This window comes from Crinia signifera, chromosome 1 (assembly GCF_055691185.1).
Source record: "Crinia signifera chromosome 1, ASM5569118v1, whole genome shotgun sequence".
Lineage (NCBI taxonomy): Eukaryota > Metazoa > Chordata > Amphibia > Anura > Myobatrachidae > Crinia > Crinia signifera.
The window spans coordinates 356085112-356108265 of record NC_139217.1 but is presented as its reverse complement, the minus strand read 5'-3'; the positions used below and the strand labels follow the sequence as shown (position 1 = coordinate 356108265).

At 41.6% G+C, this 23154-nt stretch overlaps 1 protein-coding gene and 2 pseudogenes across 2 annotated transcripts in view; 1 reads left to right on the top strand and 2 right to left on the bottom strand.

The window, feature by feature from the left end:
* PI4KA (phosphatidylinositol 4-kinase alpha) overlaps positions 1 to 23154 on the bottom strand; it is a 141291-nt gene that overhangs the window by 5157 nt on the left and 112980 nt on the right. For both annotated transcript variants that reach the window (XM_083149000.1, XM_083149011.1), the window contains 13 exons: positions 18832 to 18987; positions 18155 to 18234; positions 17768 to 17961; positions 11970 to 12060; positions 11672 to 11839; positions 11451 to 11504; positions 10850 to 10970; positions 10613 to 10742; positions 3401 to 3471; positions 2223 to 2295; positions 1571 to 1641; positions 1360 to 1466; positions 434 to 538 (listed from right to left, as the gene is read on the bottom strand). In XM_083149000.1, the coding sequence (XP_083005126.1) occupies positions 434 to 538; positions 1360 to 1466; positions 1571 to 1641; positions 2223 to 2295; positions 3401 to 3471; positions 10613 to 10742; positions 10850 to 10970; positions 11451 to 11504; positions 11672 to 11839; positions 11970 to 12060; positions 17768 to 17961; positions 18155 to 18234; positions 18832 to 18987 (1421 nt within the window). The remainder of the gene's footprint in view (positions 1 to 433; positions 539 to 1359; positions 1467 to 1570; positions 1642 to 2222; positions 2296 to 3400; positions 3472 to 10612; positions 10743 to 10849; positions 10971 to 11450; positions 11505 to 11671; positions 11840 to 11969; positions 12061 to 17767; positions 17962 to 18154; positions 18235 to 18831; positions 18988 to 23154) is intronic.
* LOC146040716 (5S ribosomal RNA) lies at positions 6097 to 6214 on the bottom strand (annotated as a pseudogene).
* LOC146040174 (5S ribosomal RNA) lies at positions 9228 to 9345 on the top strand (annotated as a pseudogene).

The following is a 23154-nucleotide window of genomic DNA, read 5'->3' as shown; positions in this document are numbered from 1 at the left end:
TGAGTGCCAAGTGAATTTGCCAAATAAGTGTAAAAATTGCCAAGCAAACATTTTTATTCATCAGAATGACCTGTAATATAGGAAATATATAGGAAATATAATTTTTATTTATTTTTTTACACATTTTTATTTGAATTTATATAACAAATGTGGCATTTCTTGTGGATATTTTGAACATCGCTCATGTTGGCACTCAAAGGGTAAAATAAGGATTTTGTGGATTGGACCTCTACATTTTTTGCAGTCTCTAGTGCAGAAGATGATAGGATATTACATCTCATCTGTACTTTTTTTATACCAGAAGTTGATACCAATAATTTGCCAAACTTCATCAAATGGGGAATAGATCAGATGTAATTATGACCATAATAACAGATCAGAAAAGCAGAATGTACTTCACAGATTATAAACTTAAGCTTTCCTATCTACTCACCCCAGGAGCTGTGGCCACTACTCTATATGGAAAGACGAAGAGGTCAAGTCCTACTAGTTGGAAAATGTTCTTGAATAAGTCAATAATCTGCAGAGCCAGCATATCCTATCAGTGGAGGAAAGACACGTTACATGGACACACAGTCAGTCACTAGCTACAACCACAGTGATCACTGCTTTCTCAAGTTACCCGATCCCTTATTTGTAATTCAGACTACATGAATGCAACTTGTATACAGTTCCCTTTTTCATGAATTGGCATGTGCTTGATAATAAAGACCATGGTTTTGTATATTGCTGTGCGCCAATCACGCCATAAACATAGTCTGAGAAGAAGCAATTATAAAAATTGCTGGTTCCCTTGAGATCACTATTGTAGCACAGTGTCCGGTTCCTTTATAAATAAATCCTGGATAATGAATTCAAAAACAGTAACACATGGACTGTTATATGTTTACAGAGTAGAAAATATAACTCCCCCATTGACTGCTTGAATTGTATACAGAAATCACAGCCGATATCCCCCTCCTGTCTGATGAATAAGGGCAGATGCGATTTGGAAAATGCTCTCACATGTTATAAATGGACTCTGCTGCAATGGATGTTCAAGAGCAGTAATGAACTACCAGTCACTGCACAGTTAGCGTCAGGTCTGCCTAATAATGTGGTGGTCTCTCATAGGGACATCATCATTGGTAATGTGTGGCCAGGCCTCCTGTGGCTAACAGGCAAAGTGCTACAGAGAAGGTGGTGGCAGACTAATAACACCAACAATTGCCATCCTTGGCAGATGCTGTACCTAAGGCAAAAGATATAGCAGGTCCTTCAGTAAATATTCAGGCTATGGTAATTCTACCAGGCCCTAACCAGCAGCCTAGTTTGCATGGTGGGTGACCCAGCTGTGATGCCAATGCAACTCTTACTCACTTGTCTGCAGTCATCTCCAACTTTAAAAATGGCTGCCTGCCAGCAAACTTTTTTATCTCCACCTTCCTCCTCGCTTTCATCAATGGAGTCTGAGCGGCAGCGGAGACCTAATTGAAACAAAACCATTCACACAGAGAGTGTTGCAGATAAGTCAAGAAGTGTTTACAGTCCTCTTTACAAAACACAATGGCTCCCTTGAGCAACCACTCACCTTCTTTCTCCAGTTCACTAACTCCACATCTCTTCACCTTGAACTTGGCCAAATATGGAGCTTTTGCAGCACTGCAGTTACAGCCATTAACATACATTAGATGTGGGCCAATAGGAGAACATGAGCAGTAGCAGACACAAATCCATCCACTATATCCATAAAACTGCATATAAACCTACAACGGTGATGGTATAGTCACAGCAAATGTACTGTGCTTAGGCACAGCCCGATAGAAATAGGTCAACACAAGCATTAAGTTGACAATGGGAAGGTCGACACGAGTTTTTTTTTACTTTTTTTTTCAAAACAGGTGCTATTTCATCCTCTACCAACCACAGAATAGAATAGTGTGGCGAGCGCAGTGAGGCACCCTTCCCGAAGCATGGCGAGCATATGCGGTACACTTATACGGTGTCCATGTCGACAATGGGCACATAAAATCATGAAAACCTTTTTTGACTGTCAACCATCCCATTGTCGACCTAATGCTTGTGTCGGCCTTACTATATATGTATCAATCCCACATAATATGCACACTTTTGTTTTCATTAAATCCATCAAAACTATGTAATTCTAATATTCAACAGCTGAAACAAAGTATTATAGTAGCAATAACTAGCATGTACTGTACGTCATCTCATTGTTATATCACCTCTGCATGGGTGTTCCAGATTTGTAGTCAATGTCCAACACTATGGCCTCTGGATTACTGGGTAAGTAGCATCCTGAAAGTGGGAAAAATGGAACATGCAGATAAATGCTGTAATCTCTGTACAGCGCTGCAGAATATGTGTGCGCTATATAAGAATCTGTTAATAAATAAATAAAATGTCCACACTCGTTTACCAAATGCCATGGATCATGTTCAGCACAGACAGTATATGGTCTTGCCAGCATATAACAGATAATGATACAGAGCACTGACCACATATAGATCAATCATTAGCTGCATTCAGTACTCCACTGGGTCGTCCCATCTGACGTGCAGAACAGCAGATGGGACAACTCTGATGTCAGTGGGTGGGCGGGTGGGTGGGATCGCGCAATCATGTGTACACATCAGACAATGGGCCTTACTCTGAGAAGGAATTTGCCTCTAAGAGTGAACCAAATGGACAAAACCATGTGCACTGCAGGTGGGGCAGATGTAACATGTGCAGATATAATTCGATTTGGGTGGGGTTTTTCTTCAAAGTGAGATCTATATTGCAGTGTAAAATTAAATCAGTCAGTATTTTCCCTGCACAGAACAAAATAAATCCCCCAAATCTAATTATCTCTGCACATGTTACATCTGCCCCCTGCAGTGCACATGGTTTTGTCCATCTAAGAAGGAATTTGCCTCTAAGAGTGAACCAGAATAAGGCCCAATGTGTACAATATGTCACTTCAATCGCCAGACGCAGACAACATATGGTGTAATATGTACCCAGATCTGGCTTATCTGAGCAACACATCAATGTGATAGACCGTGAGCTGGAGAATTGGTTACATAGAAACATAGCTACAGAGGGTGAAAAAACAACATAAGTCCATCAAGTTCCTATGAAGAGGAGTAGAGGACCCTGATGAGGCTACTGCCCATGTAATACAGGCAGCAACTTCATCAGCCCTGAGGCATGCTCTGCTTTGTATATTGATGTATAAATGAAAATAGTCCATTAGGGGTATACTTACTAAAGTGTGGGTTTATAAAAGTGGAGACGTTGCCCACAGCAAACCAATGAGACTCTACTTCTTCATCTAGCACCTTCTACAAGATTGGTCTGATTGGTTGCTATGTGCAATATCTCCTTAAACGGTTACTAAATATACCTCGTATAGTCTTACCTGGCTGGACTTTCACTTCAGAGAGGGCACTGAGACAGGCTTTCTTCCGTTCTTCACCTTTAGGGTATGGCCTGGCAGGAAAGGGAAGCATGGAATTTCACCAGTTCAGTCACTTGGCCAATAACGTGTTCAAATTTCACAAAAAAAGTTTGGGAACCCAATTGTTTTGGGACTACATGTCATGCTCTGCAGCCTGATAGGGAAATGCATATCTCCATATGTGCTGCTGGGGAATGTAGTTACAGAACAGGTGAAGGAACAGGTTGTCTACCCTTGGATTAACAAAAACACCTTAAGTTATTCCACAGAATCCAATATTGCAGGAACAACTAGTGTAAAAGTTTCCTAGACTTAACCCATTTTGTTCCTTCGATTCACTTCATTTGGCTAATGAGTCTTATGGGAAAATAGGTTTCCCATCATCCCACTGGCAGCTTCTTCTGCTCACTGCTGATCAAACAATAACAATAATAAGCCATCAATGCCAGATTCTGAAGACATAAGGGAACATGCGTGCTGGGATTTGTGACACACTGCACACGTCTGCTCTGGTAGGTCTTCAAACTACTAGTTGGAAGGTTTCCACTCTATATAAAGTGTCTTGGCATATAAAATTGTGCAGCCCAATGTGATAAATGTTAGTAGATAAACTCTGTTTATTTGGTGCTAATATTATTATTATTAAAGCACACGTTAGTGCTTCAACTTATGATACAAATTTGTAAAAATAAAATAATAAATAAAAAAGACAATAACATGCCAATCTAACCCATGGCTGTCATGGAATGGCCGTTCAAGGAGTAGGTGTTCCACCATTAATGTCCTATGTCTAGGCAGGGAGCTGCCCAAAGGGTATCTTCGCCTGCCATGACTAATCCTACTGCAGTTTCACCTCCACTAACACAGGTCCTGTACCACTCCAAATGCAGGACTGCATGCCCCGGTCTCAACCTATTGTAAGGAGGACCAGGTGCTACGGCTATTTTGGCTACTGCGGTTATCAGAGTGCAGAACAGAAAAAGAAAAAAGGAATCTGGAATACAAACACGTGTAAGTGCAAATCTCAAAATGTGTGTCTTCCATTTCCTCTCCGCTGCAATCAAAAGGTCAGTTATTATACCATGTGCTTATGACTATTATAAGGCACATTATTATTCTATTTATCAGAATGTACATTTTTATTTTATACTATAAAAAAAAAATTGTCATATTTTTGGAGAGGTCAGTTATTATAGTGACTACCGGTTGTGCTGTGCTGTGCTGCACTCCGAAAACCACAGCAGCAGCACCTGGTCCTCCCTACAATAGGTTGCTACATATTTCTGCAATCAAACTGGATGAAGGAAAAAATTATATAGGTCAGGTCTCCCTTATCTGTGTATTCCAAATACCAAATTATTCTGAAAACCAGAATATTTCAGAGGGTTGGGGGGAAGATTTCCACCCCTCCCTTTTTTTTCTCATACTTACCACGTCCCCCGATATTCAGGGAGGCCTCCTGGATCCGAGATCCCCTTCAGCAGCATCTTGCGGTCCCAGGGGTGCACGGTAGCGCCGATGACGTTACCGGCGTGACCGCAATGCACCCCTGGGACTGGAGATGCTGCTGAAGAGGATCCTGAAGGCCGCCTTGGATGCGGGGGAACACCGTGGACGACGGGGGACCATCGGTGAACCACCATGGGACCAGGTCAGTATGGGGGAAGGGGGATAAAAAAAACCCCCTAAAAAATCCCTTATCCAAAATGCTTGTGGTCCCGAGCATTTCAGATAAGGCAGGGGTAGCCAACTCCAGTCCTCGAGAGCTACCAACAGTTAATATTTTCCAGCTCACCTTACAGAGGGGTAGATTTATTAAGCTTGGTGAAGTGATAAACTTGGTGGATTTAGAGAGAGGGATTGGCACTGGTTTGAAATATACATTAAGTAATAATTGTACAAGGGTATTAGATAGACAAAACCAGCGTGGTTACTGCTTGACAAGAATATATCATAGCAGTGTTTGGCTGGTGGTGCTCCCAAAGGATGTTCAGTATTTAAACTGTGAGACAACAAAAGGGGGGTGGTCATAAGAAAGACCAAAAAGGGAACATGCAAACGGGTTTTTGGGGCACACTTGATGATAACGATAGTATAGTTAATGTGAAGAGATGATATATGGGTGAGATAAGACTTAACTTTTATTAAGAATAAACTCTAAAAAACAGTGATATTTAGATCAGATGCAAACAATGTGCTAAACAAGACAATACGTATTCAATAAATTGTATGTGGAAATATCACAAAATATATGGTTTTTAACCTATCAAAAAAGAGAGAGGGTCCTAGATACAATTATCAAAGTAGGCGCAATGTTAAGATGAAAATACACAAATACCTATAGCAAAAAAGGTCCCTGTTGTTAAACAGAAATTGTTCAATTAGTAACAATATAAAAGGAAATTATACAGGGTACAGGTATATAATTGTGGATGCTTGACACACCGAATCAAAAGGTTTAAGAGATATATATCAGTCTGTCTCCGTCATAAAATTATAAAGGGGGATTACTACCCGGGAGTGGGAGATAGTAATGAAAGGTCTCTACCTGATGGTGAAAAGAAGTAGTGAAGATTTAAGAGTGTGAAACTTACAGAAGCATATAGAAAGATTAGTAAGATTGAGCTATGTCCAGAAGGTGATCTCCTGCTGCAATTTAATTACAACACCCGGTATTCCCAAAGAGTCTTCCCAAAGGTACTAGCCGGGCCCAACACTGCTTAGCTGCTGAAATCGGAATGGGTTCAGGCGATCCAGTGTGGTATGGTAGTAATATTTTAAACATGCGAGAGGGATACCCGCGTTTGAGGCTCAAATGAAATAAGGTGCTTCTGCTGTCAGAGGCGCCGTCAAAAGTCCACCCTGGTGCTCACCTGCATTGCAGGGGGGATGGATACGACGCGACTGATGAGAGAGCACTGAAATGAGAAGAGAACAGCGAAAAAGATGGGCTGGTGTCAATAATGCAGTCCCTAACCTCTGCTGTCCATCATCCACCTTAGGTGTCCAATAATGAATGAGAGAGTCAAGGATTGCTGATCCTGTCCCAGAAAGAGAAGAAATTAAATAATAAGGGCAGCACAACCAATGATGTTGTTACTGGTAGTGTTGTTGCTGGAAAAATGGGATGAGGTTTGTCAAGAGTAACGGGAATTAGTTGATCCAAAGTTTTTGGGGTTTGTATCCTCATGAGTGGTACATCTTAGTCCCCACAGGTGTCAGTAAGTGGTAATTTCTGACAGGAGCTATTATGCTACCTTGAGGAGATTTATTGCTGGATTGCCCAGTCTGTGTGCTGCAAAGACAGATGGAGCGATTGTTTACTGCCGTGTATTTAAGGAAGCAGATAATGATACAGACTGTGTAATGAATTCTGTGCTGATATCCACAGAATATAGGGAAGGGAAAAGAAGGGGGAGATAGTTACAGTAAATTAGGTGCCTTTTACCAGCATTTATATACATCCATAGAGTACCATTTTTCTGCTTGTAGTATTATTTCCCAGCATCCACACCTATACCTCCTTCCCATCCACTACTTGATAAAGGAAACGATATAAGGGAAATTACTATACATTTTACTTATTATTATTAATACATATGCCACTTTGTCTATTATTTAATACACAACAAGTTTGTATATTTATTTTGTTTATTATATAATTTACATCAAGTTCATACAGGATAATATCATAGGTAGATGATCTATTAAGTTCAGACAGGATCATCACATATTTATTGTAACTTTTTACACTTTATCCATACAGTTCACCCATTCTTTCATCATCAACCTCTGTTAACGGTTAACAACCAATTTTTCAATGCATATGTGGTGGACTTCTCTGCATTATTATATCTTCATTTTCACATATATATTTTTTCTGCATTATTATATTTTATTTTATTTTATATATATATTTTTTCAGACATATATTTTTTCTGCCATTGTTGAGTCCAATTATGATTTCCTGTACCAATTACCATAGCAGCATCCCTTCAAGCCATTACAGTTTACTATAGTATAGTCTTTTTGCAACAGTTGAATTCTGATCATGCTGTTCACGTACAAACTACCGCAGCAGCATCCCTTTAAGCCATCACAGTTCCCCGCTCAGATTCTCCGCTATTATAAACAGAGCGCAACACTGCGTCACCTGCATTATCGCCCCCTCCCCCTTTCTCTCTTTCCTTCCAACTCATCTCACGGCCATTTCCATTTCATCCCATTAGTCATCCTTTTACCTTCCCCCTGGCTCCAATTGGACAGAGCCACACACTTATACCGGCTGTTCTGCTTCCCTGTCAGCGTCCTTTGAGAAAGCCACAGGCGAAACACGTGTGAGGATACGCCTCTGACACACCCCCAACCTCCGTCTTCCACGCTGGTCACTACCTGACATCAGGAGCAGCGGCTCCCGTCATCTGGCGTCGGGTGCCGCGTCCTCTAAGCTAAGTACCGTCTCTCCCCTCACTCTCCTTGGGGAGCTTACTGTCTTAGCCTTCTGCACCTTTTCTACCCCCAGACGGTTTAGCAACATTTGTACTCCACAGACGGCCCCCGCAATTCAGTGCCGGTAACCGTCTGACGGGGTGTCTATAACTTGAGCCAGCATTTGAAATGTACTGATCCGTTGCTCCAACACGGGGTGTCCATTACTTTAGCCAATATCTAAAATACACTGAGCGGTTGCGCTAATTAATTACATCTGGTCACCTCCGCTAGTTATTATAGGCAGCAGCACCCTATTGCAGCAATTATCCCTGGTATTCAGAAATTTAGTCTTATCATTATTTGTACAAATGCATCAATGAAAATCCGCTGTTATGATTTTTACAACCACTGTTATGAAACTCCGTGCGCTTAACATTAGTTGATTCTCTGTGTATAATTTTGTGTACAATATAACTATGAGATACTGTGTATAAAATACTGCCACATTACTCTATTTGGTGTACAACACCGCTACATTTGAAACCCACTCACAGCAGTGGGTACTGTCTCTTTCAAAAAAGAAATTATATTGAACTCTCTTCATTTGTAGCAATTGTTTATTAACATGAGACCAGCGCTGTTAACAGTAATAATTTCTGATCCTGATTGTATGCATATTTTATTGTGATTGGCACCTAATTTACTGTAACTATCTCCCCCTTCTTTTCCCTTCCCTATATTCTGTGGATATCAGCACAGAATTCATTACACAGTCTGTATCATTATCTGCTTCCTTAAATACACGGCAGTAAACAATCGCTCCTTCTGTCTTTGCAGCACACAGACTGGGCAATCCAGCAATAAATCTCCTCAAGGTAGCATAATAGCTCCTGTCAGAAATTACCACTTATTGACACCTGTGGGGACTAAGATGTACCACTCATGAGGATACAAACCCCAAAAACTTTGGATCAACTAATTCCCGTTACTCTTGACAAACCTCATCCCATTTTTCCAGCAACAACACTACCAGTAACAACATCATTGGTTGTGCTGCCCTTATTATTTAATTTCTTCTCTTTCTGGGACAGGATCAGCAATCCTTGACTCTCTCATTTATTATTGGACACCTAAGGTGGATGATGGACAGCAGAGGTTAGGGACTGCATTATTGACACCAGCCCATCTTTTTCGCTGTTCTCTTCTCATTTCAGTGCTCTCTCATCAGTCGCGTCGTATCCATCCCCCCTGCAATGCAGGTGAGCACCAGGGTGGACTTTTGACGGCGCCTCTGACAGCAGAAGCACCTTATTTCATTTGAGCCTCAAACGCGGGTATCCCTCTCGCATGTTTAAAATATTACTACCATACCACACTGGATCGCCTGAACCCATTCCGATTTCAGAAGCTAAGCAGTGTTGGGCCCGGCTAGTACCTTTGGGAAGACTCTTTGGGAATACCGGGTGTTGTAATTAAATTGCAGCAGGAGATCACCTTCTGGACATAGCTCAATCTTACTAATCTTTCTATATGCTTCTGTAAGTTTCACACTCTTAAATCTTCACTATTTCTTTTCACCATCAGGTAGAGACCTTTCATTACTATCTCCCACTCCCGGGTAGTAATCCCCCTTTATAATTTTATGACGGAGACAGACTGATATATATCTCTTAAACCTTTTGATTCGGTGTGTCAAGCATCCACAATTATATACCTGTACCCTGTATAATTTCCTTTTATATTGTTACTAATTGAACAATTTCTGTTTAACAACAGGGACCTTTTTTGCTATAGGTATTTGTGTATTTTCATCTTAACATTGCGCCTACTTTGATAATTGTATCAAGGACCCTCTCTCTTTTTTGATAGGTTAAAAACCATATATTTTGTGATATTTCCACATACAATTTATTGAATACGTATTGTCTTGTTTAGCACATTGTTTGCATCTGATCTAAATATCACTGTTTTTTAGAGTTTATTCTTAATAAAAGTTAAGTCTTATCTCACCCATATATCATCTCTTCACATTAACTATACTATCGTTATCATCAAGTGTGCCCCAAAAACCCGTTTGCATGTTCCCTTTTTGGTCTTTCTTATGACCACCCCCCTTTTGAAGTGATAAACTGTCTGGTTTTTATCACTGTCCAATCAGCCCCTACCTGTCATGTTTCAAACCAAGCCTGTAACTTCACAGGTAGGAGCTGATTGTCCGGTGATAAAAACCAGACAGTTTATCACTTCACCGAGCTTAATAAATCTGCCCCTGTATCACAAGTGAAGTATTTAGCTCCACCTGTGGATCTTTTAAAATGTGTCAGTCAGTAATGAGTGCACCTTCCAAGTGAGCTGGAAAATGGGAACTGTTGGTAGCTCTTAAGGACTGGAGTTGGCTTCCCCTGGGATAAGGGATACTCAACCTGTATTACTGGCAGTTTGCAGTAATATGATTGGAAGGGCAAGAGAGCTGATGTCATAGACTAGAGCTAAAAGAAAGCACTGTTTTTATTTGTTCTGTACACAGAGCTGATCCACTTTTGGATGTCAGGCCTTGGGATTTTAATGGAATATTCACAACAGAAGACATATGTCTAAGGAATAAGCACTTTCCTGGGATATAACTAGCCCAGTATAAGATATAGAATGTCTTTTATTTACTCTGCTCATTCTCACTTTATGGAATTCCTGGATATTTTCTTACACAAAGATAACCTGCCTATTACGATTCAATATACTTACTTAATGATGGCAGATACATTGGTTATTTTATTGAAGAAGTCAAACTCGCGTTGGTAAAAGTCTTTTGCAGGCCCAGACAGGGATCCTGTGATCTCCTCCATCAGCTGCTCCAACAACTCACCAATATCAGCTGGAAGATGACAATACACAAATAAATCAGGAAAGAGCACCAATTTGAGCCAATGCTTCAGCAAAATAATGCACACATGAACAGAGAGCAGAATGAACACAACTTACGGTCCTTCTGATGCCCTTCTTCATCTAGAAATATGTTGGTCTTCATGTTCCAGATAAACTGGTGAGCCAGAAGCTGAGACTTGGCAGCTGCCCACAGGATGTATTCCCGGACATACCCCATCTGAGTGCACACAAGAATTCTCAATCATATTCACAAAAGAGCGAACATGATGCAAGGAAGAAACAATCCACATAAACGTCACCTCCGTTGAAGGCACATATAATACTAATTTAACATTAATGGAAGGGGTCAACCTCTATGTAAGAATTTAGCTTACTGCTTTAGAATGTTCTGTGAGTGCCTGCATTTTCTATTAAATAGAGCGTGTTCGATGCAAAGCGTAGCATAAAACAAACACTGACCAGAAAAGGTTGGCTACAGCATAACAAGCCATGTGACTGCTACATGATCACCAATAGACAGCCCAGGATTAAGCAGGTCATACATTTGAGAGATGCTTAATTTACGCATTGATTATTGCCAATTTGAAGCAGTGTCCTATGAATTGCAGCACATACAACAAGTCAGCATTTTCCTGGTTAGCCTCCTTTCCAATAATTAGCCATAAGTCAGGTTGTATATGCCACATAATGGACTCACCTTGTCGTATCTCAAAGCTTGCACAATTTGTGGAATGTAAAACAATATCGCATCCTGAAAGATCAAATAAAACAATTGGGAAAATGAAAAAGGCCATGAGTATGAAAAATGTATGTACTAGACATCACAGTGTGTAGGAGAAGAAATACTGTAGTAGATGCACCTGCTCTACAATGGTTATACAGACAAGTACTAAGTCAGTGCAAAGAATGGGTCCTTACCGGAGGGAATGATCTCAGTACTTTGACTCCATACTGGGCTGTTAGTGGATGTGGAGGGTACATGCTGGAGAAGTAAGAGAGTCCAGTGGGTGGGTCCGTTGGTGCCCAGCACAGAATATGGCTGAGCTCAGGAGCATCTGCATCAATTGTATGCCATGTCACCAGATACTATAGGAGAAAAATACCATTTGTACACCAAAACAAAAAGGCAGAATATAATCATTTATATACAGCAAGAAAGCAATTTATATTGAAGTACAAAGCATAAGACGCGAAGCGCGACCACCTGAATACTTACCTTTATTGCCTCTGGTACGTCACTGACAGCACCTGGATCCAACCTTACTAGGCGCGTCACTTCTCCACCAATGGCTTCAGAGTTCTTAAATCTGGAATTGCAGAAAACATCTGATTATCATCACCACCAATGGTAAAACAAACCAAAGATTCCCCATAAGAATGAACTACATTGAATGATGAAAGGTCACCGTCGTCAATATAAATATGAATCGCTAGATGTAACCCTGCAAATCTTGTAAATTGGATCCGGAGATGAACAAGTCGCATTGGAACGCAAACAGGAAGTGTTCTGAAATGCAAGCATCACATCCGGTGGTGCAACTTCCGGTCTGGACGACGCGAGATTCTGCGCATTCAACCTAGTTCCTATTGCCCATGCCTGCAGTGTCCGCATCTGAGCGGAACTACACTGCGGGGGACTTTTATCTCATGTGCACAAACAGGAGAAAAGTCTGAAGTGCACAAAAAAAAAAAAAAAAAAAAAAAAAAAACGTCACTTCCGGTCAAACGGAGGTGTGCAATGCAGGTGATTTGGTTTAGCTAATCACCTAGGGTATAAAAACCCTTACCTTCAGTGTGCTGGCATCCACATCTGAAGAAGGAACCTGATTCCGAAACATGTTATGAGGATGCCAACACTCTGACGGGAGGACTCTGCTGCTATACCTGTGTATCCCCATCCAAAGCCTGTGCGGTGGTGCTTCTATTCCTGCTACCCGGGACCTACCATCTATAGCACCTAGCCCACCGCACCTCCCTGGAATGGTGAGATAAAAGCATCAGATTTCCCCGTCGTGTCCATTGTACATGCACTTTGAAATATTTATGCATTGTCACTTTGGAATTGTATATATTGTATTGCTGCTGCACTTGCACTTTGCACATTCTGTTTTTGCATTTGTTTTTGCATTTGCACTTTTATTGTGAATTTCCTGTGTAATAAATCTTTGTTCTGGTAAAATTTCCCCACTGTGGGTCCAGATTATTCACATATCCACTTTAGAATATTTGCGCCTAGCCTGTTGACCTGAACCCCCCTTTTTTCTGCATCTATTTAAGAGTCGGTGTTACTCTCTATTTTTGGCAACAGAGGGCTGCAGATATTTCTGGAGCAAAATAGTGCGCACGGATACCACCCTACCCCTCCATATCTTGTATATTTGTTAGACACCAAAGGGAGGCTTCCGTGCTGCCAGGATATGTTTAAGTATAGAGAAATCCGGAAAGATCTTATTAAAGATACTTTCAATACACAAATTGATCCATCTATTCAGGATGAAAACTTGGAGACCATCCTAAACAGATTGGAACAAAAATTAATTAAAGAAAATAGACTGTGGTGGGAAATTGCCACCCTTGAGCAATATCAGGTACATAAGCTCATCCCCAAGGGACTTGTGATCAATAAAACACCATCCTTTGGAACAACTAATGAGAGTTTTAAAATCGAATGGGAGAATATTTTAAAAAAATGTTCCTCCAACCTGATAGACCTTATTATTAGAAAAAGAGGAATTGAGACCTCTGAGCTCAATATTGAAATAGAAAACCTTAAAAAACTCATTGAACCAGCCATGGAATTAGAGGATGTAAAAGAAAAAGAAAAAAATCATCCTATCTAAATTAGAAAAAGAATCCAGGGTACTTAGATTAAAAAAGCAAAAAAAGTTCAAAAGGGACTCTCCTAATACCGCCATTGATCTAACCATAAAAGATACCCCTATTGATATGGTAGAGATACCGGCCCTAACACCAATGAGAAAATATAATAATAAAAAACCCCAATGGGTAAAAAATAGAGCTCAGAAAAATATAAACAAACCCAAAAATTACCATCAAAATACCTCCCACAGTCAGAACAAAAGGTATGGCCCATACATACCACCTCATTCCTACAGAAATAGAGAGAACAATGACTATAGATTTACTCGGCAAAAAGATTGGCATGAAAGGGAAAGAAACTTTTATAAACATAACAGATGGGAAAGAAATGAACCATTAAACATAAGTAATCGTTATGAACCCCTACAAGAAACCAATCAAGTTAAAAGGTCTTTTTTAGAACAGAGACCTTACACCCCACGAAGACCGTAGTAAATTCTTCTAAAACCCACAGAGGGAGGAGAGGAGGTACCAAAAAAATAAAGAAAAAGAACAAAAAGACTACCCCTCCCCCTGAAACCACCCCTAATGAACCCGGAAAGGTGTTTAATTTAAGTAATCACACCCTTACGGAAACGGAATTAAAGGTATTACAAAAGGGCTTAAAATTTGCCCCCACATCTAATGTTAACCCCTTTGATATTTATGTGGACCTCCAAAAATTCGTAAGAAAGGTCACTATAAGAAAATTCTTCGAATTGAAAAAAACGGAGGAAATAGAGACCACCAATGTGGAAGAAATTCCCACCTCCAAATTCAAAAGGAGATCCAAGTTCTATCCTAAACATATAAAGGGAAATAACATAGACAGTTTTAATTCCATTGTTACCAAGGAGATCAAAAAACTCACCAGTAGCAAAAAGAAAAATATTACAAAAAAGGAACAATTAGCCATAGAAAATCTCCAAAAAGATCCAGATCTCATTATCAAACCCGCCGATAAAGGCGGGGGGGGTGGTATTACTCAGTAAAGAGAAATATATTGCAGAGACTGATCGTCAACTAGAGGATCTAACGACATATAAAAAATTGCGGAGCGATCCGTTACAAAATATGACCAAGGGACTCCATGACCTTACAAAAAAGGCCATGGAAAAGGGCTGCATAACAAAAACTGAAATGGAATATGTAAATATAGAAGCACCTTCCACCCCTACTATTTATATATTACCCAAAATGCACAAGCACCTTACCGCTCCCCCAGGACGACCCATAATTACGGGTACCAATAGTTTGACCTCTAATTTGTCAGAAATGATCGATTCTTACCTTCAACCTTTGGTTGTAAAAACTATGTCTCATTTGAAGGATACAGGAGACGTCTTGAGGAAATTGAATACATGCAAATGGAGTCCAGACTGTTTTTTAGCAACTGCTGATGTCAGTACATTGTATACTGTGATTGAAAACGAAAAAGGATTAACAGCAGTATCATGGTTTCTTGATAGAAGTGAATATTCCCAGAACTTAAAAGATTTTTTATTGGAGGGTATAAAATTCATTTTAACCAATAATTATTTTTATTTTAATGGAACCTTTTATCTTCAAATCAGGGGGACCGCCATGGGCACCAGGTTCGCCCCTAGCTATGCCAACTTGTTCATGGCTCATTGGGAATTAAGTACCATTGATGCACATAGAACAGAAGGGGCGAGCCTGGTGTGCTGGTGGCGGTTCATAGATGATATCTTTTTTATCTGGAGTGGTAACCAATGTGATCTTAAAGAATTCTGTGAAAGCCTTAATTCTAATGATTTTAACATAAACCTGACTTTTACAACCAGTCAGGAAGAAATCTGTTTTTTAGATCTCACGATTTACATAAAAGATAACCACATCTGCACCAAAACTTTTAAAAAGCCCACTGATTCCAACTCTTATATTGACATACAAAGTGAACACCATAAAAGGTGGTTAGAAAACATTCCTTTGGGTCAATTTAAGAGGTTAAAGAGAAATTGTGCGGACCCAGTCATTCTCCAAAAAGAAATTGGAGATATGAAAGATCGTTTTAAACAGAAAGGTTACCAAGAGCAAACCCTAGATAGAGCCCTGGTTGAATTAGAAAAAGTTGACCGAAGCACTCTGTTAATAGAAAAGAATAAAGTGGCTCAAGATAATAAAACAGAATGGTCTTTCATCAGCCAGTATGGGAGCCATCACAAAAAATTAGAAAACATCATACAGAGGAATTGGAGAATCTTACAAGATGACCCTGTGAGTGGCGAAAAAATACCCAAGAGACCATCCTTTATCTATAGGAGAGCCAAATCCCTAAAAAATCAGTTAGTACGGAGCGCTCTCATAGAGAAACCTCCGAGTACCAGAAATGTAGGTTTTCATAGATGCGGCGAGTGCACAATGTGCAAAACTACCACCAGGCCTAACATTGAAAGGAAATATACTGAATTTAAGATCAATGATAAAACCTACAAAATAAAAGATTTCATCACCTGTCATACACGAAACGTGATTTATTTTTTAGAGTGCACCTGTGGCCTTATATATGTCGGCAAGACCTCCAGAAATTTAAAAGTGAGGCTTGCCGAACACATATATAATATTCGAAAAGGTCTTATGAGCCACTCAGTTTCTGAGCACTTTAAAATGAAACACGGGAGCAATGAGAAGCATATAAAAAGGTTTTTAGGAATCCAAGTAGCAAAAAACACCTGGAAAGATAAAAATGTGGCGAAACTTCTTGCCCAGAGTGAAATGCGCTGGATTTTTAATTTAAATACCCTCACACCACATGGACTCAATATTGATTTCGAGTTGAAGTGGTTTTTAGATTAACTTGTTTTAATGTGTAATATTACCTGTATCTTAATCCTCTTTTTTATCTATTTATTTATTCTATATGGCACCTGGCGGATCCATACACAAAATATGGCCACATCAGGGATGGACTCAGCCTGAATGAAGTAGGGCTTAGATTACAGATGTGGCCATATAGGATTTTTTGCCCAATCTGCTGACCTGCCAGCTTCCAAAATGGAGATTTGGGAACATTAGAAATATCAAAGGATCGCAAAAGATTCCCCATAAGAATGAACTACATTGAATGATGAAAGGTCACCGTCGTCAATATAAATATGAATCGCTAGATGTAACCCTGCAAATCTTGTAAATTGGATCCGGAGATGAACAAGTCGCATTGGAACGCAAACAGGAAGTGTTCTGAAATGCAAGCATCACATCCGGTGGTGCAACTTCCGGTCTGGACGACGCGAGATTCTGCGCATTCAACCTAGTTCCTATTGCCCATGCCTGCAGTGTCCGCATCTGAGCGGAACTACACTGCGGGGGACTTTTATCTCATGTGCACAAACAGGAGAAAAGTCTGAAGTGCACACAAAAAAAAAAAAAAAAAAAATTTTGAAAAAAAAAAAAAAAAACACCAAAAAACGTCACTTCCGGTCAAACGGAGGTGTGCAATGCAGGTGATTTGGTTTAGCTAATCACCTAGGGTATAAAAACCCTTACCTTCAGTGTGCTGGCATCCACATCTGAAGAAGGAACCTGATTCCGAAACATGTTATGAGGATGCCAACACTCTGACGGGAGGACTCTGCTGCTATACCTGTGTATCCCCATCCAAAGCCTGTGCGGTGGTGCTTCTATTCCTGCTACCCGGGACCTACCATCTATAGCACCTAGCCCACCGCACCTCCCTGGAATGGTGAGATAAAAGCATCAGATTTCCCCGTCGTGTCCATTGTACATGCACTTTGAAATATTTATGCATTGTCACTTTGGAATTGTATATATTGTATTGCTGCTGCACTTGCACTTTGCACATTCTGTTTTTGCATTTGTTTTTGCATTTGCACTTTTATTGTGAATTTCCTGTGTAATAAATCTTTGTTCTGGTAAAATTTCCCCACTGTGGGTCCAGATTATTCACATATCCACTTTAGAATATTTGCGCCTAGCCTGTTGACCTGAACCCCCCTTTTTTCTGCATCTATTTAAGAGTCGGTGTTACTCTCTATTTTTGGCAACAGAGGGCTGCAGATATTTCTGGAGTAAAATAGTGCGCACGGATACCACCCTACCCCTCCATATCTGGTAAAACAAACCACAAAGTGAAGATGGACCTTTATTATAAAGGAGCTTCTTTGGTTAATTTACCTTATTGGCAACTGAATGGCCAGGTGTGGAGAAATGCTCCATGCCAGGTTCACATTGTCTTTCCACTGCTTCTCGGACAGGCTGATGTACTTTGATCTCCAGTTTGCAACACTAATCTCTCCTGTCTGATCCAGTTCCAACTCAGGAGCAGACAGAGGGTTGTACCATGTGGTCAGCCGGTCAACCTCCGTGGCCTAGGAGTAGTGCAACGTTTGGAAATACTGACAATTGTACCACAAACAGCTTTATACCGACAAAACTTATCGCTTTAACTGAAGAAACAGAAGAGATATTTTTGCAGGATGAATATAAGCACATGTTGTAGTTTTTGGAGAGCACAAATTTATTTCTTAGGCACAGTATGATAATAGCACATTCAGACATTACCAAAAGAGATAACAGCAGTGTCCTCCTTTTCATGTAGTATTTGTGCAATTGTGTTCCCCGATTTGTTTTCTTTGCCAAACCTGAGGACAGAACATTAAGTAAATGGCTGCATTACAGACCAGCAAAACGATTAACGCCAGAGACTTTAAAATTGCATTTAGGGGTTATTCTGATTTGTTCGGTCCCCGTGTGTTCTCACGGGGGACCTATGTCTTACGTCTGCACATGCACAGAAGCATTTCTGCACATGTGCAGACGCAGGGTGCAAGCGAGCCCGGCGAACTACATGTGCGCCATCCCACTCGCACCTAGTAATGCGGGCGGTGGGCATGGGGCAGCAGCGGGGTGCAAAGCCTATGGGAACGCCCAGCGTTTTATGGGCACTCCCAGGCAATTACGCAGGTATGGGGAGCCATAGAAGTGTCTCTGATCTGCATGCGTTGGAGAAATCATTTTATGGTCGCCGACCATCGAACGATTTATCCCCCGCACCCAAGGCTGTGAATAGATTATGGAATTATCCATTCGCAGCAGTGCGTGGATCACGGTGGGCGGGGGCGGTTGGCCGTGCGGGTGGCGTATGGGGGACGCAGCCTTGCGAGTGAACCAGAATAAGGGCCTTACTGTATGTAAAACCTTCACATAGCATAAAAAGGAAAGAGAGAAGCAGCACATACCAGATTTCTTAGATATAGTGGACATGCCACTGGATAAGGGGTATGTATTTATCCAGCCCTGAGGAGTCTGTTGTCGGGATCCCATCGTTACATCCAAATTACTGCGGGTGACATCCACCATGACAGACAGGCTGTTCATGGATGGATCCTGATTATCTATAGGCAAAATTAAATCCAAGAAACCACAAATCACAATGAAAGTTATCTACTACCATAGGAAGCTCATTTTACAAAATATATAAATATGGAATAAAAAAATAAAAAAAAAGGAAATATATTAATATTATTAGGTTATAAGAGATTTAGGAGTCAGGAGTTGAGGAGTGTCAACTTGCTCAAAGTATGGTAATATTTTACATAATGTCTAATTGCACTAACCCATTCCCTGTTTTTTTTTTTTTATGCAAATGTGTCCACAAACATTCTAGACGCACCCACTCTGTAGTGGTGGGAGTCTTCTTTGTGACTCATTTTTTATTTGCAAAACAGAGCGAATAGAACACACAAGCATTAAATGCTATGTTACACTGATTTCCAGGAAAACACTAACATTAAGATATAATTTTAATCAGCAGAATCAGCTTGTGCTTCCAATTAACCCAGTTTTGCAAATAAGGCGCTATTTAGCTAAAAAGTAGCAAACAAAGATGCCCGGCTCCATAAGATCACACAGAGCTCATGTTTAACACAACTTGTATCACATGGAGGATAAAGGGATTTTTGTAAGAACTTACCGTTCGAATCCCTATCTCTGATATGGTCCTGGTGACACAGCTCACATTGGGATGTAGGAGGGTCCGTAGGAGCCAGGCACCTATCCTAAAGCTTTTCAGAGGGGTAGGCTCCTCCCTCTGCATCCCAGAATCTTCAGTTCAACTTCCAAAGCCCACTGGAATTCATTAACTCAGTACAATGCCTGAACATATTATATGCCCAATACCAGCGGCGTAACTATAGCACCGCAGCCCCCGCCACCACGGGGGGGGGGCCGCTGTGCATGTGGGAGCGCGGGGGGGCTGCGGTGCTATAGTTAAAACCCCCCCCCCAAAACGTAGCTACGCCACTGCCCAATACATTAACATAACCGTTATAAGAGGAATAGAGGTATAGAGAGCGCTTTTAACCACCAAATGGGAATTACACCAATAGTTTGTCAAAATACAGGGGAGGGATCGCTGTGTCACCAGGACCATATCAGAGAAAGGGATTTGAACGGTAAGTTCTTACAAAAATCCCTTTTTCTCTTTCAATGGTCCTGGTGACACAGCTCACACTGGGACATTCAAGAGCCGGACCTTAGGGAGGGTACGCTCAGGTTTGCAGTACTCATCACTGCTCGCCCGAATATGTAGTGGCATACGATGGCATACGATGCGATACGATGTTTTACCGATTTTTGACCATTTTTGCTCAAAAATCGTATGCCATCGCATGGCATCGTATGCCATATGTAGTGGCATACGATGCGATACAATGTTTTACCGATTTTTGAGCATTTTAGCTAAAAAATCATATGCGATCGCATCGGATGCCATACGATGCGATCGCACCCGATTTTGCATTGAAATGCATCAGAATGCATTGAAATGTGTATTAAACTTGTGAAATGCCCCCAAATGCCATTTTTCATAGTGCACCACCCCCACTATTAACGTCAACCCGAAGCGTGGCGAGCCCGCGAGGGGCGGCGGTACGCGTCCTACTACCTTTTTCATACCCCCACTATCCACGTCGGCGTGGAGTTGAGAATAGAATAGTGTGGCAGCGCAGCGAGCCACCGAGCCCGAAGCGTGGCGAGCCCCGCGAGGGGACGCGGATACCTGTGAAGCCCGCGAGGGGACGCGTATAGCTGTGAAGGTATCTGCGTGCGCTCGCCACGTTTCGGGCTCGGTGGTTAGCTGCGCTCGCCACACTATTCTATTCTCAACTCCACGCCGACGTGGATAGTGGGGGTATGAAAAGGTCGTAGGATACGTACCGCCGCCCCTCGCGGGCTCGCTGCGCTCGCCACGCTTCGGGTTGACGTTGATAGTGGGGGTGGTGCACTATGAAAAATGGCATTTGGGGGCATTTCACAAGTTTAATACACATTTCAATGCATTCTGATGCATTTCAATGCAAAATCGGGTGCGATCGCATCGCATGGCATCCGATGCGATCGCATATGATTTTTGAGCTAAAATGCTCAAAAATCGGTAAAACATCGTATCGCATCGTATGCCATTACATATGGCATACGATGCCATGCGATGGCATACGATTTTTGAGCAAAAATGGTCAAAAATCGGTAAAACATCGAATCGCATCGTATGCCATATGCGATGCGATTTTTAGCATACGATCTGCATACGATGCAGGTCGTGGGAGCCGTGATACTCCACAAGTACCAAAGAATGAGTAAAACCCCTTATTTCTCTCCTCCCGCGGTACAGGGATCACCACACCTTTTTCTTGAAGAGACTGAGTAGCCCCCAAAAGGGCTTTTCTGAGACGTACCTCTTTTGGTAATGGTGTAGGTAAGAACCTTTTTTGTGTTAAATCTCTCAAGTTTATCTTGTATCCGAGAGAAACTACATTCAGGACACAAGGATCCTGTTCCAATAAGGCCCAAGTGTCCCGATATTGCAGGAGGCGACCCCCACTCTGAGGACAGATAGGGGAGTCTCCTGGTTGTCATGCTGAGGATTTTTGCTCACCTGTGGCACTCTGTTTCTTATTAAAAGCATCAAAGCGGGATTTTGGGGCCTTCCTCTTTCCCGAACTGGAATTTTCCTCTGTAGGATTGCCCTTTAAAGGACGCACCTCCTCTAGGGGAGGGACGAAAGGATGACCGAAAGGCAGAGAATCTTGAGTTCTGTTTAACGGTAGGGGCCGACAGAAAGGTACTTTTCCCCCCGTAGCCTGTTTAATAATGTCATCCAATTCGGAACCAAACAGAAGGTTCCCTTTAAAAGCCAATGCTTCTAAGGACTTTTTGGACTCATTGTCCGCCTCTCAGGCCTTGAGCCACAGAACTCTCCTAGCATTCACAGAGACCACAGAAACTCTGGAAGACATTTTGAGCGCCTCTTCTCCAGCCTCTAAATTATACTCTGCTGCAGCCTTTAATTTTACAGCCAGAATTAAGATCCCTGGGTCTGAATGTACCATTGCACACATAGCATTTGCCCATACAATCATAGCCTTAGAAACCCATGCAGAAGCAATAATAGGTCTAAGGGTAAACCCCACACCTTCAAAAATTGCTTTAAGATTCCCATCAAGCTTTTTCTCAACAGGGTCTTTAAATGCAGCACCCCCTTGAACGAGAAGCACGGTAGCTTTTGATAATCTAGATACTGGTGCGTCAACCAAAGAGACCTTTTCCCAAAGATTTACATGCTCCTCTGGCATAGGGTAAAGGTTCAAAAACCTTTTAGGCATCTGGAGTCTCCTATCGGGCGTTTTCCAAGCCCCCTCCAACAGGTATTGCAAACCTTCATCTGATGGAAAAGTAACAGCCTCTCTGCGCTGTCTTTTAAACACCCCTTTTGCTGGAGTTTTGTTATCATCAGATAAGCTTAAAGCTTGTTTGACAGCTAAGAATAAATCCTCCACTCCGGGGACAGACACATCATCATCCCCCTGCTCCCAGGGTACATCATAACAGCATTCCCCCTCCTCCCCTGAATCCTTCAATACAGGGAGAGATGAGTGAGAATGTTTAGAAGCAACTTCGGAATCCTTGTCAAACTTATCCAGAAGTGCATTAAATCTGTTGATACCCTTAGCTGTATCCTGCATCACTTGCAGCAAAACTGGTTCTCCTTGTGTTAATGGAAAGGAGCCAGAAGAACGTTGAGAGGATGACATAGGTCAAAGAGATTTCACCATTTCATCCCTCTGCTTATCCAACAACTGCACTAAAGCAGGAACTGACCTGCCCAGAGCTGTAGCCCATGCTGGTTCTGTCTGCTCCACTCTCTGAGTTGTAGCACCCATGGGTCTCACAGCTGCACAAACAGGGCACATATCCCCTTGGGTCATCTGTTCAGGGGTTAATACTAGTGCACAAACTCTGCACATGCTCAATGTGTTAAGGGCTCCCTCCCCCAAGGTTGCAGACTGCCTTTCTGTCATGATTAATAATCACACAGTGCAAAATGACAGGCGAATAGTACTTCAATGTATAGCCAGTACTTATCTGTCTGAAGCCTCCGGACACTTCCTCCAGATAGTGGGGATGGCGATGCCCAGGAGAATCAAGCACTCTGCAGGATACAGCGTTTCAGCTCCGCAGCTAGCGTCTCCCAAAACGGCACCAAGCAGAGTGTGGGAAGAGAC